General features: G+C 37.2%; 1 protein-coding gene across 2 annotated transcripts in view; it reads right to left on the reverse strand.

The window, feature by feature from the left end:
- Positions 1-15584, reverse strand: part of srrm3 (serine/arginine repetitive matrix 3) — a 61206-nt gene that overhangs the window by 22436 nt on the left and 23186 nt on the right. For both annotated transcript variants that reach the window (XM_043239952.1, XM_043239951.1), the window contains exons 2-3: positions 10279-10523; positions 590-691 (exon numbers count right to left, since the gene is read on the reverse strand). In XM_043239952.1, the coding sequence (XP_043095887.1) occupies positions 590-691; positions 10279-10511 (335 nt within the window). In that variant the 5' untranslated portion in view covers positions 10512-10523. The remainder of the gene's footprint in view (positions 1-589; positions 692-10278; positions 10524-15584) is intronic.

The raw sequence follows: 15584 nt of genomic DNA on the forward strand, positions 1-15584 counted from the left end.
CTTATGAACCTCAACATGACTTCATGTAACTAAATGTTACGACTCGTCTCAATGCTACATTTTTCATTATGCTCCATGACAACATTAGATTATAAAGCACTCCATAAACTAAAGCCTGTTCATTAGCTGTGCTTCATTTTGATGCACTAGTCATAAAAGGTTTCTGTTCGTAAGGGAATGAGAGTGCACTTCCCAAAGATTCATTTTAGTGAATCGGTTTGTTCAGACAGTTGATGTAAATGAATCAGAGAGAAAAATTATTCATTTCAATCCATGCGAAGCATTCTTGCATCGCATTACTTAGCTAAACGGTTTTCCAGCCAGTTGCATAAAAGCATTAAAGTGTTTCTAGTTCTAGTAATTTAACGTACATTTATCTATTAAACATGTGGCGTCTATTCCCTGGCTTATGATCTGTGTTATGGATGGTTTCTATCAGTGCTGGTCAGCATTGTCGTTAATCACGGGAATACAATGTCGCACACAAACGCTATCCAATACTGTCTCTACTGGAAACACACGCTATATTCAATTACGTGTGGAAAATGAGATCAGAGAGGATCAATGGTAGAGTGTGTGATTGACTCACGGTGGACGAGGGTGCAAGCCTTCTCGAGTTATCACGCCCTCCTTCTCCATCAGCATCTGCCGAAATGTTCCAACCTTCTGCCGGATTTCTTCTTCGGAATATCTGCGAAGAACAGCAAAAGCGATCTCCTCAGCAAAACACGATTTAAGGAAATCTTTCGGGACTGGTTGTCGAAACAGGTGAAAAAAAAAAAAAAAACACCTAAGGAGGGAGCCAAGCTAACCCGCCCAGAAAATCTTCGGCACGGTTCACCACTTGTAGTTTCTTCAGAAATGTAAAAAAAAGTCTAGTTTTAATCTTGCCTCTTTCAGAGATGCGCTAAAAACGTTTCGAGAAATGCAGCATGAAAAGATTCTGCCCTGCTAAGGGTTAGGATATTAAACAGGCCATTCTCGTTTTCTCCGGAGCGCATCCGTCAGGAAACAAGATTACCGTAGTGTGTGTGTGTGTGTGTGTGTGTGTGTGTGTGTGTGTGTGTGAGAGAGAGACTGTCATGTCACACACTTTGGCTGTAATGTGATTTAAGAGGCACGCAGCTGCCTGCAGGGGGCGCCGGACCGGAGAAACGCTCTTTATATTCACTATATAGTCACCATGCAGAAATCTGTGGGTGGTGAAGGTGACTTGACAGTCAGCACACAGACAACAGTGTGCGCTTGATGACATTTGAACCCATACTGTGCAAAAAGAGATGGAACCGAAATCCAGATCCAAACCGGTTGCTTAACGTCCACAACCCCTTGATGCGTCACAGACACGCTCCTTTCTCATTTGCACCAGCTGGGTGGAAAAAAAACTATTTAAATCAAGAAGTGAAATACTTCGAATAAATCATTCAATGAATAACAAAAAGCATTGCAGTAGTTCAGTGCATTCATTTGATAAAAACAGCAATATTTTAAAATATTAATACAATTTCTTTTAATTGTTATCTAATTAAATACATTTTAAAATGTAATTTATTCTTGTGATCAAAGCTGAATTTTCAGCATCACTACTCCAGACTTCGGCGTCACAAAATCCATTATTTTGTGAAAGAAGGGTTACGTGTGTGTGTCTGATTGGGACGCTCACTTATGAAGAGATGAAGACCTGATGGTCGAAACGTTGCAACAATAAGGACATCTTTATGTTTTGCGGATAATTCGTTTGTTCTTTTTTATAATTCATTCTTTGTCCTGAACCTGAGCTCAGATTGCGTTTTTGTGATACGCGCTCCTTTTTTTCATATTTTGACAAAATCCATTATTCATATTATTGCTGATCTTCAATTATTTATAATGCTTCTTAGTTTTCAATGTCGAGAAGTTTTTTCAGCATTCCTTGATGAATAGATTTCAGAAGAGCAACATTTACTTAAGCATAAACATAAGTTAACGTGGCCTTGATGAAGTGAATTTCTTTCCTTTTTTTGTAGCACATCTTTATTGAACACTGACAATAATCCGAAAGGTTTCTTGAGCAGCAACAAAGCATGATCATGTGCTGAAAATTCAGCTTTGACGACAGGAATAAATTGCGTTTTAAAATATATTCAAACTGATAAACACTTCACTTAAACTGTTATAATTATTTAATATTTTACAGAATTTTTGATCAAATAAATGCACCCTTGGTAAGCAGAAGAGACGAAACCTATTAGACTGGTAGTGTAGATGTAGTTTAAATAATGAATATTTCCCCGAATATGTGTGTGCGTTTGCATTAGTGTGCATTACCGACGCGTTTCAGTGAGCATGCTCACCACGCGGACAGCAGGGAAGCTCGCCGGGTTTTTCACGCGTGACGTGTACGTCGAGGTGTGTCGATGTAACACAGCGGCACGTGAAACCTGCACCTGCTGTCTGGTTAAAGTAGGCTGGTGTAACCAGGGGCAACCATTGTGCATTCAGTTCAGCCGGTAATGTACGGCATCACAATAGCAGGTTTTATCAGCCTCTGCCCAGAGCAGCTGCACACAGCGGCGCACGAGGAAGATGATGTGCGTGTTTGTGAAGAAGCCAAAGTTTCCTACTATAAAAGCTTGCGCTGGAGGGGCCGGAGATAATGCCGCTTTATCAAATCCATTCCGACACATGCACGCACACACACACACACACAAGATAAAAATGAATTTCTGTGAATACGATCCGAGGATTTTTCATTTTTTTCCCTTCTAAAGTCTTCATAATAAGCTCATGATCGCTGATGATTTTAAAATCCACTAAACCCAGTGTAACATTTTAGAGGTCACGTAAAACTTAATTTGTGCATTTATTAAGCCATTTTCTTTTAGGAAGTTTACCGCATCTACAAGAATAAACGTCGAGTGTATTTTTGCCGCTTATCTATTCAATTTGTGAAAGTGCTGTAAATAGAATCATCGTATTTCTCCCCTACAGTTTAGTTTTGTTGTTTCCAAAAAATAACAATAATTTTAACATATTTCCCATTAATACAGATGCTGTATCTATCGCATGTTTTCCCAACGACATGCTCCCAAATCTAAATAAACCATAAATATGATTCTTGTTTGCGTTCTTCCAAATTCTACTATATTTTATAATAAATAAAATATGCATACACTATCTTAAAAAACGATCAATGTCGGAAACAGCTGCTGCTTGTGTTTGCGCAAACTGATACGTTTAGGATTCTTCGATGAACAGAAAGTTCAAGAGAACAGCATTAGTTTGAAACTGAAAGCTTTTATGACATTATAAATGTCTCTTTCGATCGGTTAAACACATCTTTGGTGAATAAAACGAATAATTGAAGCCTTTCTGCAACTATATGCATGTGCAACTCGGTAAATAAACACGCAGCACGCAGATGTTCAGCATCGCAGAAATACTTGCTTTTCACTTTTTATGTGTGAACATAAGTGTAAGGCAGCCTACGCCAACATGACCTGCAGGGGGCTCTAACCGAGAGCATCTGTAGCACACACACACACACACACACACACACACACTACATTCTGGACACAATGGATAGGCCTTATTAAGCCAATTAGATAATAATGACAAGAGCAAAGTTGCCATCATTAGCAGAAGACTCCTGGGACATTAATGCACCTTCTGTCTGTTTTGTTTAGCCGTGAATCGATAGCGCTGATTAACCTAATAGCACATACTCCCCTGTGCACCTAATGAAGCCGGCGGCTCAATGCAGAGCATATAGAGATGGATTATAGAGGACGACGCCACAAAATCAGAAATGCAGCTTATTGATCAATAATATCAGAACTGATGGTGCAGACCTTCCGGACAAAGAGTCAACTCATGCAGATTTTATTTAAGTGAAAAAAAATGGTTTGTATTGTGAATAATTTGGCAAACAAGATCAATTTAGGTGTTTCAAATTCTGGAAAGGTTCTCTCGATGTTTTTAATAATCTCAAAACTTTAGCACAAACGTTTTTTTTTAATGTTACGACTCGTTTCAGAAAACATTCAAAAGTAACATTCTCAAAACGATTGCAAAATGACAAAATGTGAACCTTTACGTAAAACATAAAAAGTGTTTATTAAATTTATTTTTAAGTAAAACTCATACAGATGCTCCTTTTTTGGTAGTTTTTGTTAACTACTAAAAGTTTCATGAATGAATCGTTGAACGTTATTTGTGAACTGGTTCGTTAAAAAAGAAGCCATCTGACATTGCCATCTGACCTCAGAGAAGATGACTGGATGTGGAGAATGATTCATTTATTAGTTTATTAGTTATTATGAAGAAGAAAAAGCTGATGTTTAAAACATTTAAAAGAGCGATGAATCAAGAAACAGCTTGTTTTCCTACATTAAGTGGAGTAAAAAGTCAGATATTATGGAAAAGTAAGCTACATTAACATGAATTTGTTCATTATTTAGTTGGAAAACCAGTAACAACTTAGCTATTACTTTATCAGTTTGTCTTTTTTAAAATAGCACAATACTAACCCTTTTTAAATTTCACTACTCGTACCAAAGTAACGTGATGCAAATAACATTATTATTATTCCTCTACCCAAAAATGCCTTTTTCATTTCGAAACAACGCACTCCACCTCCAAAAGTACTTTCAAAACCAAGATGGCCGCCGGTGTCGAACGCGGCTGAACGCGGCAAGAGTTGATCTGATTGGTTGGTGGTTAAACGCTAAAGGTTCCCGCGGAGCTCTCATGCATATTAACGAGCCTCAGACCTGTCTGGGAATCCGGTTACGCAATAAACTGCATCTTTCCTTACTGAAGTCCATCTACCCATCCTCCGTCCTCCGAGTCTCATCACACTTCTCCAGGGAGCGTGTCAATAATGCATGAAGCCTCATCCTGGTCTCCATCTGTCCGTCCCGGCTCTCTGGCCGCAGAGGTGGGGGCAGATGGAGGCGCCGGGCCGCTGGCGTAGCCGCTGGCGGTGGAGCGATTAACCGGAGCACCGCTCCAACAGTAACACTTCACTAATTGGTTCCTGCTGGGGTGAAAATGCCACACGGCCAACTACTGCTGGATATTTTCACCTGTTTTATCATCCGACAGGTGCAGAACCAAAGTCCAGTCGCTTAGAATAAAACAGCACACCTCTGCTCAACAACACGCATTTCTACACAGAAATCCAGGGGACTTACCGTATGACCACAACACAAATAAACACGTGCACTGAAAAAAGCCAACCTCAAAATGAAATGAAATGAAATAAAATATATTTTATTGTGGCTAGATGCTAAGTTCAACTTTAGAGTTAAAAACACACTATATATATATAATAACAGGACACCTCTGTTTGCACACCATCGGCCTGTGTGTGTGTGTCTGTGTGTGTGTGTGTGTGTGTGTGTGTGTGTGTCTGTGTGTGTGTGTGTGTGTGTGTGTGTGTGTGTGTGTGTGTGTGTGTGTGTGTGTGTGTGTGTGTGTGTGTGTGTGTGTGTGTGTGTGTGTGTGTGTGTGTGTGTGTGTGTGTGTGTGTGTGTGTGTGTGTGTGTGTGTGTGTGTGTGTGTGTGTGTGTGTGTGTGTGTGTGTGTGTGTGTGTGTGTGTGTGTGTGTGTGTGTGTGTGTGTGTGTGTGTGTGTGTGTGTGTGTGTGTGTGTGTGTGTGTGTGTGTGTGTGTGTGTGTGTGTGTGTGTGTCTGTGTGTGTGTGTGTGTGTGTGTGTGTGTGTGTGTGTGTGTGTGTGTGTGTGTGTGTGTGTGTGTCTGTGTGTGTGTGTGTGGTGTGTGTGTGTGTGTGTGTGTGTGTGTGTGTGTGTGTGTGTGTGTGTGTGTGTGTGTGTGTGTGTGTGTGTGTGTGTGTGTGTGTGTGTGTGTGTGTGTGTGTGTGTGTGTGTGTGTGTGTGTGTGTGTGTGTGTGTGTGTGTGTGTGTCTGTCTGTGTCTGTGTGTGTCTGTCTGTGTGTGTGTGTGTGTGTGTGTGTGTGTGTGTGTGTCTGTGTGTGTGTGTGTGTGTGTGTGTGTGTGTCTGTCTGTGTGTGTCTGTGTGTGTGTGTGTGTGTCTGTGTGTGTGTGTGTTGGGGCAGGTTATATAGAAGAGGTTACAGGGTTAAAGACTTTACGGGGGAGGAGTGTCCCATCGTTTATATCCACAGCTTCAGAGAGGAGCCTCCAGTCTCCATTCAAAAACTGAATTCCCCCGCCGCTCTCTACGAAACACCCCTGCGATTATCCTGCATCTCGCTGATACACTGAGACAAGCCCTTCGCTTAAACAAACAATTCATTCTTCCTTACGTCATTCCAAACCTACGACTGCCTTTCCTGTGCGTCCACTGCAACGGGCTTTAACTATTTAAAATTGACATTTAAAACTATTTGGAAACTATCTAACTAGTAAAAAAAATGCTCCAAAATACAAACTATACCACCCTGTTTTTCTTATTTATTTATATATTCTTGTGTGTAAAATATTCTTGCTTCTACAAGCTCTCAAATCTCATTATGCGTATTCAAACTTGATCGCAAGACGCACATTAAGTCAAACCCGGAGCGATGCATCCTCATGAGTCACATTTGAATATGCATACATGCAAATGAGATTCTAGAGCAACAACGAAGAGCGAGGTTTTCAGCAAGTAATGCTCCTCACGCAATCCTATGCTATCCTATGATTTGTTATACAGCGCAAGGGTCATGCTTTTGGTTCTGGTACAGTATGCAAGACAGCATGAAGGATTCTTCAAAATCTCATTTGCGTTGCGGGAATGAAGTTGTGCGTGTTTTCGAGCGACACAGGGCTGAGCAAATGAGTATTTCTGGCTGAAATGTCCATTTAAAAAGCCTCCAGGGTGACATCTTGGAGGTCTCTCGCACAAACAGAAATAAGCAGAGGACACGCGACCGCTGAAGCGTGTTTAACACGAGAAAACCAGATCTTCAGCAAACACTACACGGAGCTCGTCTGACTTACACAGAGCTGCACGCCGTCTGCTGCTACGAGCATATGGAGAGCCAACATCTCCTAAAGCAGAGCACAATTAGTCATCGTGCAGTGAGTGTGTGTGAGTGTGTGTGTGTGTGTGTGTGTGTGTGTGTGTGCGTGCTGCCAGATGGCTGATCCACCACCCTCCTCCATCTCCAACATCCTGCTCCACAACATCGTCATCAATCTAATAACTATTACTCAGAGCTCCTAACAAGCAAAAATCCATTTCCAATAACACGAGTGAAAATAAAGAGGAGATGGTCTTCATAAAGTAGAGCAATGTTTGGGAAACCTGTTTGGAAACAGCCATTATTCGTGTCATTCTATTGGTTGACGCTATAGTGCTGAAGAAATCACACAGATCACTTTTAAAGGGGCCGTATTCTAATAGGTTTTTGAAAAGCATGGGTTCTATTCTATTCTATTCTTTAAAAAAATTATCATCATTTACTTTCACTTTCACGTCAGGCCACATTGTTATTGTCAACTAAAACAGAAATGATTCAAAATGATTCATTTTCTTTATTGAAATAATGCTGAAATAAAATGAAATATACAGTAAATGTTGGTTGCACAACTTATAATGAAATACAATTTTATAATAAAATAAAATACAGCTACGCATAAATCTAAACATAATAAAAGTTGAGAACCGAATCAATAAAACTTAAAGTTGAAAATACAAAATAAAAAAATATAGCTAAATCGAGAGCGAATTCAGAATATGAATAATAAATAAAACATTAAATAAATTAAATAATTAAAACTGAATATAAATCATAACAAAACAACGCTGGACCTCATTGATTTTTATTGTACTGACATTTATATTTTTTATTGCTGTTTGTTATGGTTATATTTAGTTTTTGCGCCATTATGTATATAATGCAAAACTAGGTGATTTTTGGGTGAACTATCCCTTTAATAAAATGAAGGACACACATTTTCTGAGTCAAGATCTGCGTGGTTCTTCCACTAGTGATCAAAACTAAACTGAGCATGCTTTCCTCTGTTTCTGTGATGTGTGTTGATGAATGGAGGCAGAAATTCAGGCCCACTCAGCACCTCATTCACTAAGCATTTAAGCACGTTAGCAGATTTCTAATCCCGAACTGAAGCAAATCTTTCATCAGCTTTTGTGCACCGAGCTGGTTCCCCTGCGGCGGTGTTTGTGTGCTTTATCACCATCATTCATTCTGCCTCAAGGTCACACAGCTGCTGTTTAATTAGAGACACTCAGAGCTGCTTCAGACGTCTGCGGGATTACAGCAGATGTCAGGCAGGCCACAAATCCTCCACCACGTCACTAATACAGCAGCGTGCACTGCATCTGTCAGTGGAGACTCGTCCAAGTGCAAAGGTTTTCTGATGTTATTCAAAGAAGCGCCAAATAATGAAAAAATTCAAATATGTGCAAAGTCGCATGATTTAACACAACCTAAAATTTTCATGTGATACTTTTATAGATGCAAAGATTGTGTGTGTGTGTGTGTGTGTGTGTGTGTCTGTGTGTGTATGTGTGTGTGTGTGTGTGTGTGTGTGTGTGTGTGTGTGTGTGTGTGTGTGTGTATGTGTGTGTGTATGTGTGTGTGTGTGTGTGTGTGTGTGTGTGTGTGTGTGTGTGTGTGTGTGTGTGTGTGTGTGTGTGTGTGTGTGTGTGTGTGTGTGTGTGTGTGTGTGTGTGTGTGTGTGTGTGTGTGTGTGTGTGTGTGTGTGTGTGTGTGTGTGTGTGTGTGTGTGTGTGTGTGTGTGTGTGTGTGTGTGTGTGTGTGTGTGTGTGTGTGTGTGTGTATGTGTGTGTGTGTGTGTCAATACATTATATAATATATATCATAAATTTAGACAGCTAAAAACTGTAACAATCGTAAATATTATAATTTTAAATACTGTTTTCTGTTTGAATATAATGCAAAATATCATTATTTTCAGCATCATTACTAATCATTGCATCACATGATCCTTCAGAAATCACTTTAATATGCTCAGGAAATTTTTCACATTATTATCAATGTTGAAAAAATGTTGTGCAGCTTCATGTTTTGAGAAAACGCGATAATTTTCAGGATTTTTGCTGACCCCAAATGTCTGTATGGGAAGGTCTATATGTAGTAGATGAATTTTTATGGATTAGAGTGAAAGATCAATTAATTTCCTGTTTACAATTAAATTCCATTTTACAATTGCAATCCAACCTCTTGTGCAGTCGATTCAATTCAATGTTTTTAACTAGCTTATCACCTTCATCCTGTTCATCCTGCAGGATGGTCTTTGAATTGTTACGCTGCCGAGACAACTTGAAGAAGAAAACCGAGACTTTGTGGCAATACCCAGAATGCAATTGTGAATTATGAACTGCGCTCTGAAACTTTTCTGAATGCAACCACCCATAAAACGAAGCGTTTCTGTTCCGGTTCTTGTTTAGAAATACCAGAGCTGCATTTCTGCATCAGAAATAATGCAAGGACCGTCGTAAATAAAACAACAGCCCAGAAAACAATGCACCGCCATTTCATATTCTCCTTCATGTCTTCAGACGCTCATGTGATGTCTCATGCATGAAAAGAAAATCCTTCGTAATATATGCATGTAATATTCATAGTCATACCGAGGTTGGATTGTTTTTGGGAGTTGTAAATACAAATAGAGATCATTGGAGTAAAATACTTTCAAAATCAATGTTACTTGCCATTTCTTTGTAATTATTTGTGAAATGTACTAGAAATTGTTGTTTACTAAGAAAAATATAGTTTTTTACATTTTGTGCAGTGCAAAATACACATTTTAACTTTAATCTGTTGATATAATTTATTTGAAGCATGTTGCAAAATGTTCATTTATAGGCAAAATCATAACTTTTTTTTATTTGCTACTTAAACATAGTTTTATTTCGATTACTTTTTGTATTATTATTTTTACGTTATTGACTTATTTGAATGGCACTGTTCATTTTTCTTGTAAGCCCAGAAACAACGTAGAATGTAAAGAGACTTATAGTATCATGTCACAGTATTTTTCAAGTATGTTTTAAATGATTTTAAATAAGAGATTCAGAAATTTGTGTAGTTTAAAGGCTATCTTTCAGTAAAACTGCTTTGGATGCAGTGCACAGTAAATACTTAGTGGACAGCAAGGCAGCTTGCTAGATTTTGGAACGGAGCTAAACACACACACACACGCACGCACACATGCACACACGCACACACGCACACACACACGCACACACGCACACACACACACACACACACACACACACACACACACACGCACGCACACACACACACACACACACGTGTATATGATGCTATCAGTGCTTCACTCACCCCTGTTCCTCCATCATCTCCTGAAGCTCCATGCACTTCAGCTCCACCCTCCTCTTCCTCTCATGGTCCAGAATCTCGCGGTGAGCCTTCTTCACCAGGACAGGCTCGGGCGGGACTCCCTCTTCCTCCTCAGGCTGCTCGTCGGCTCTGGGACGGTCTGCAGGGGCCTCGGGCTGCAGAGGGACCCCGTTAGCACCGTCCTCAGGGGAGGGAACCCTCGCCCCGTCGTACATGGCCACGGCGCTCTGACAAACACAGACACACGAGAGCCGGCGTTAAACACACGATTCCAGGAGGATTCGGGAAGCACTTTCCAGACCGGAGTTATAACTAAAGCCAAACGTTTTCATCAATACTGTTCTAGGTGTAAGGAAAGCCTAGCGCATGTCCTGAATGAGTTAGGGGTCGAAAAAACAGCGGTCATCGTGAACGGAGGGATCAGAGACAACGTAGATCATAATAGAGATCATATATGTTTTGAATCTGATCGGGACGAATTATGCTAGTCAGTGACGGAAATGTCTTTACAGACACAGAAACATCTCTAGTTATGCTGTGGGTAGATCGATAACCCCACGATATGAATATGTGTGTGTGTGTGTGCGTGCATGATCTATGCATGTGTATATGTGTGTATATATATATATATATATGAATATGTATATATAGGTGCATATGTATATAAGCAGCCTAAATGTTTGTGGGTGTCTGTTTGTTCCATTTACTGAATGCAATTTCAATTATTTAATTGACATCCGAATGCATTTTGCTTGAAATGCATTCAGTACTTTGATAAAAATGTTTTTTGGTCTATTATGTCGTATTTGTGACGAAACCTGTCTGCATTCAAGCGAGGATAAAACATGAACATAAAAAGATAGAATAAAACGGATTATTTTGTTTGAAAGCAGAGTCTCGGTTCTTTATGTTGATATATGCACAGCCGAAAATATTTTAAAGGTCGTCACATTCAGGTGAAAATCATCAAAAACGCAGGCGAACACTGGCGGGGAAAGAGTTAAAGAAACTTTAATTTTGTTTAAATTGATTTTCTAATATTTGTTCTGTGTTAAACTGAATATATAATTAATAAAAAAAATACTAAACAAAAAAATACTATAACAAAGACACCCAAAAAAATGATTAAACACAGAATTAATTAAACTTAAAAGTGAAAAATCTAAATACATTAAAATAAAACATTAAGAAAAACTACACAGACATACTGTATATAGAAAGAAAAACTAAAAAAACTAGTAAAAATAACAAAAACGCAAAAATTACTAAAGCTTTAACTAAACTGGAAAAACATGCAAAACATATTTTAAAATAAGAATTTTAAAAAATATAAAATAAAATAACTGCAAGATTTTTTTTAAAGAAATTAAAAAGCCATTAAATAGACCAAAAGTGAAAAATAAAATTCTAAAAATGAGAAAAGCTTCTTCCAAAAACACTTTCAAAATCTTACCAACCTCCATCTTTTGAACGGTGAATAATTAATGTATAAAATGCCATTAAATCAACCACAGAACCACATTCAGAGCTCCCCGTCATTAAAAACTAAGAAGTGTTTTCTGGCCTGAAAGCAACACAAGCAGCAGTAGAGACTGCAGTTTAGGACCAATTGTCTCTTTTTTAAAATAACTTTAATAGTTTTTATACTTTTCTAGTTTGCATTCACAAATATAAGCTCTATTTAATGTCACAGGAGGCATGAGCTCCCAGAAATCCTGATGTTGAACGTGTATAATGACTGACTGAATAAAGTCCATCACGTTCACATCCGGACGGATTCTCACCTAAATGAATTGGTTTAATAAACGGCAGTATTTTTTGCTGAGTTGATTGAATCATTCTGGCTGCTGGTAATATAGCAGTGAACCGAGAGAAGTGTCTGGACGAGATCCCAGAACCTGAGACTAATGGTCTCTCATTCAAACACATTCACTTCATCACTGTCACCACTCTTCTTTAGGTCTCTACTGCAGGCTTATTGTCATATGTGTGACTGAGATACTTGTTTTAATGTAGCAGTATACATAACATTTATTTATTTAGCCTATTTGGAAAAGTATTATGTTTTTCATTGTTTAATCCATTAATTACAGCAGATAAAAAAATCATTATTTTATTAAAGGGCATGTCATTCAACATCCACAACTCAATATTCAACAGCAAACTTGTGTATATAATATTATGTCTTTAAAAAATTATTTAATTAGCATTAATTTTAATAGTGTATCGTGTTAATTTTAATAATAATTCTTTTTTTCAAAATCTCACACACAAATTGTTTATTGTTTTTGCAATATAATTACAAATCAGAATTTTAACAAATATTGATTATTTAATTACAGCAAATAGAATAGCCTTTACATATATATATATATATATATATATATATATATATATATATATATATATATATATATATATAAAGATAAATAAATATACAAATATTATATATATATATATATATATATATATATATATATATATATATATATTATAAAAAATTTACTTTAACAGACATTTACACAATTTATAATCAATTAATATTTTGATCTTTTGATCATCTTCAGTTGCATTTGACATATTTTATTTCACAGCCTACTTCAACAGACATTTATCTTATTTATATCATGACATAAATTATGTGCAAAAAAAAAAAAAAAAAAATAAAAAAATATATATATATATATATATATATATATATATATATATATTTATATATATATATATATATATATATATATATATATATATATATATATATATATATATATATATATATATATATATATATAATATATATATATATATATATATATATATATATATATATATATATATATATATATATATATATATATATATATATATATATATATATATATATATATATATATATATATATATATATATATATATATTATATTACTATATACTTGTCTGGAAACATAACCTGGAGAGATTTGGCCAATAAACAATTTCTATAATTGCTTATATTCAGTAGAAGAGTCCACAGAATTAAAATGCATAGAAAGCAGTGTAAAATATTGTGGTGAATCACACAGTCAGAGCCGGGTGGCTAAAAGGTTTCGATTACAGATGCTTGTTTTTCAGCATGGACTGATGACGGAGGGCGGCGTTCTTCGTGTTCAGCACGCCGTGGATTGTGGGTAAAGTCACGAAGCGGCGTAGAGCCGAACAGGTGGCAGAACAGCAGGAGGAATCATCACCGAATTCATTACACGCTAAATCTTTCCCTCGGATATCTGCGACTCGAATACTTATTCTCCCCATAAGTCTTATGACATGTGACCTCTGATGGCTATAAAAGCAATTACACACGACATGAACCAGCACACTGCACTGATTTATGTACTTCTCACATACTAAATGATGTTTAAGCACCCATCTCTATTAAAGAAAGCACAGGAATTACAGAGTAAATGCTACGCACTAACCCGACCTTCATCATCAGATAAATCATGTCTTTGATAGACTATATCTCAGAGGTGGTTTGTATGTAATAGTGTTTTTTAAAAGTATCAATACTTTTCAGCAAGGATGCATTCAATTGATCAAAAGTGGAAGTAAAGACGATGTTGCAAATTTTTAAAAAATAAATGTTGTTATGAACTTTCTATTCGTCAAAGAATCCAAAAAAATAAATAAATGCATCACAGTTTACACAAAAATGCAAGGCATTGGTGAATCAGCCTGATTCTGAAGTATCTCGTGTGAGGCTAAAGACCGAAAATTCAGCCTTGCATCAGAGATATAAATTACATTTTACGGTATATTCAAATAAACAACAGTTATTTTAAATAGTAATAATAATTGACAATTTTTTACCGTATTTTTAAACAGATAAGTGCAGCCTTGGTGAGCTTTTAAACAGCGTATAGAGAGTGCTACGCTGCATGCATTGTATTTGCATATGCATGTAAATATTAGTTTAAATGTAATTTATTAGAGGAAAAATGTAGCGCAGATGTCTTCCTGCATAAGCGATGTTCTGTTAACTCTCTTTCTCCAGAGTATAATTAAAAACTGCTGGATATGGTCTTGTTTAGTTCCCATAGTCTCTACTTCATTGTAATTTGTGCTGACACCTTTTACTCAGTTCAACAGAACAAGAAATACTGCTTGCTTTGGAGTCAAAACTGAGCAATTAAGCTTTTTAATGCAGCGGCTGTCAAAGCGACGACTTTTAACAGCACAGGCTACTATCAGCATTTCCTGTGACATGACTAAACAACAGAAATATTTTCAGCAATATTAACTAGTTTCATACATTTTCTACGGGAAAAAAATACAAAGCCGCCGCTATGATGCTACGATGCGTTTTAGATGTTCTCGAAAAAAGCCTCCTCCGCTCCCCAAGGCTAAAAAAGTCAAATCAGTAATTAAAAAAATATTATTATAATTTAAAAAACAGCTCTCTATTTGAATATGCCTTAAAATGCAATTTATTCCTGCGATGCAATGCTGGATTTTCAGCGAGTTATAAAAGCACTTGGACAAGAAATATTATTTAATTGTCAGTTTTTTTCGTGCTGAAACGCGTGCTATTATTAGAACGGATGGCCTACACGCATGCAGCTCTACGGCGACCTGCTGACCTCCAGGGACCGAATCAGTGTCAACGTGAAGGTCCCTGCAGCGCGCAGTGCGCACCAGATAGTGGGCGGCTGGTCAGCAAAGATGAAGACTGCAACGCAAGTCACTTTCTGAACCCAGTGGGTGTTGATCAACTCGCAGAGAGCGCCGGTGACCTGTAACGCTCGGTCTACAGTTGGTTTCCAGGCTAAACGAATAAATGCTCTGCTTCGCATGGCTACGAACGACCCCGGTTTTCTTTGAAAAAGCTTTGCAGTGGCAGCAATGTGTTTAGCAGAGTTACTAGCCGTATTATATTTGCTGAGAGATAACTGAACGTTTTTAGATAAGAAATGCATCACAAAATGCAGAAATAACGGGTATTCATATCTGTAATAACATTTAAATGTGAAAAGAGTTTTTTTGACCAACAAAACACTTTTGTTGTATTTATAAAATCACTCGCTATTAATATATATCCATTCGTCAGATGCTTTTATATGTATTTATACCGATTTTTTTTAATTCTCTAAGTAGTTACTTTTCACATTTTCCGCCGAATGTCATGCTGCTTCAAACTCAACGTAGCGATAATTTATGAGTATGGATCATTACAGTGACGATTAACGGCCTTAAAGAAGAAAAAGGCCGCTTTTGATCTTGTTAATCTTCGTTCCTCTGAATGCAAAATGCAT

Source organism: Puntigrus tetrazona, chromosome 5 (genome assembly GCF_018831695.1).
Source record: "Puntigrus tetrazona isolate hp1 chromosome 5, ASM1883169v1, whole genome shotgun sequence".
Lineage (NCBI taxonomy): Eukaryota > Metazoa > Chordata > Actinopteri > Cypriniformes > Cyprinidae > Puntigrus > Puntigrus tetrazona.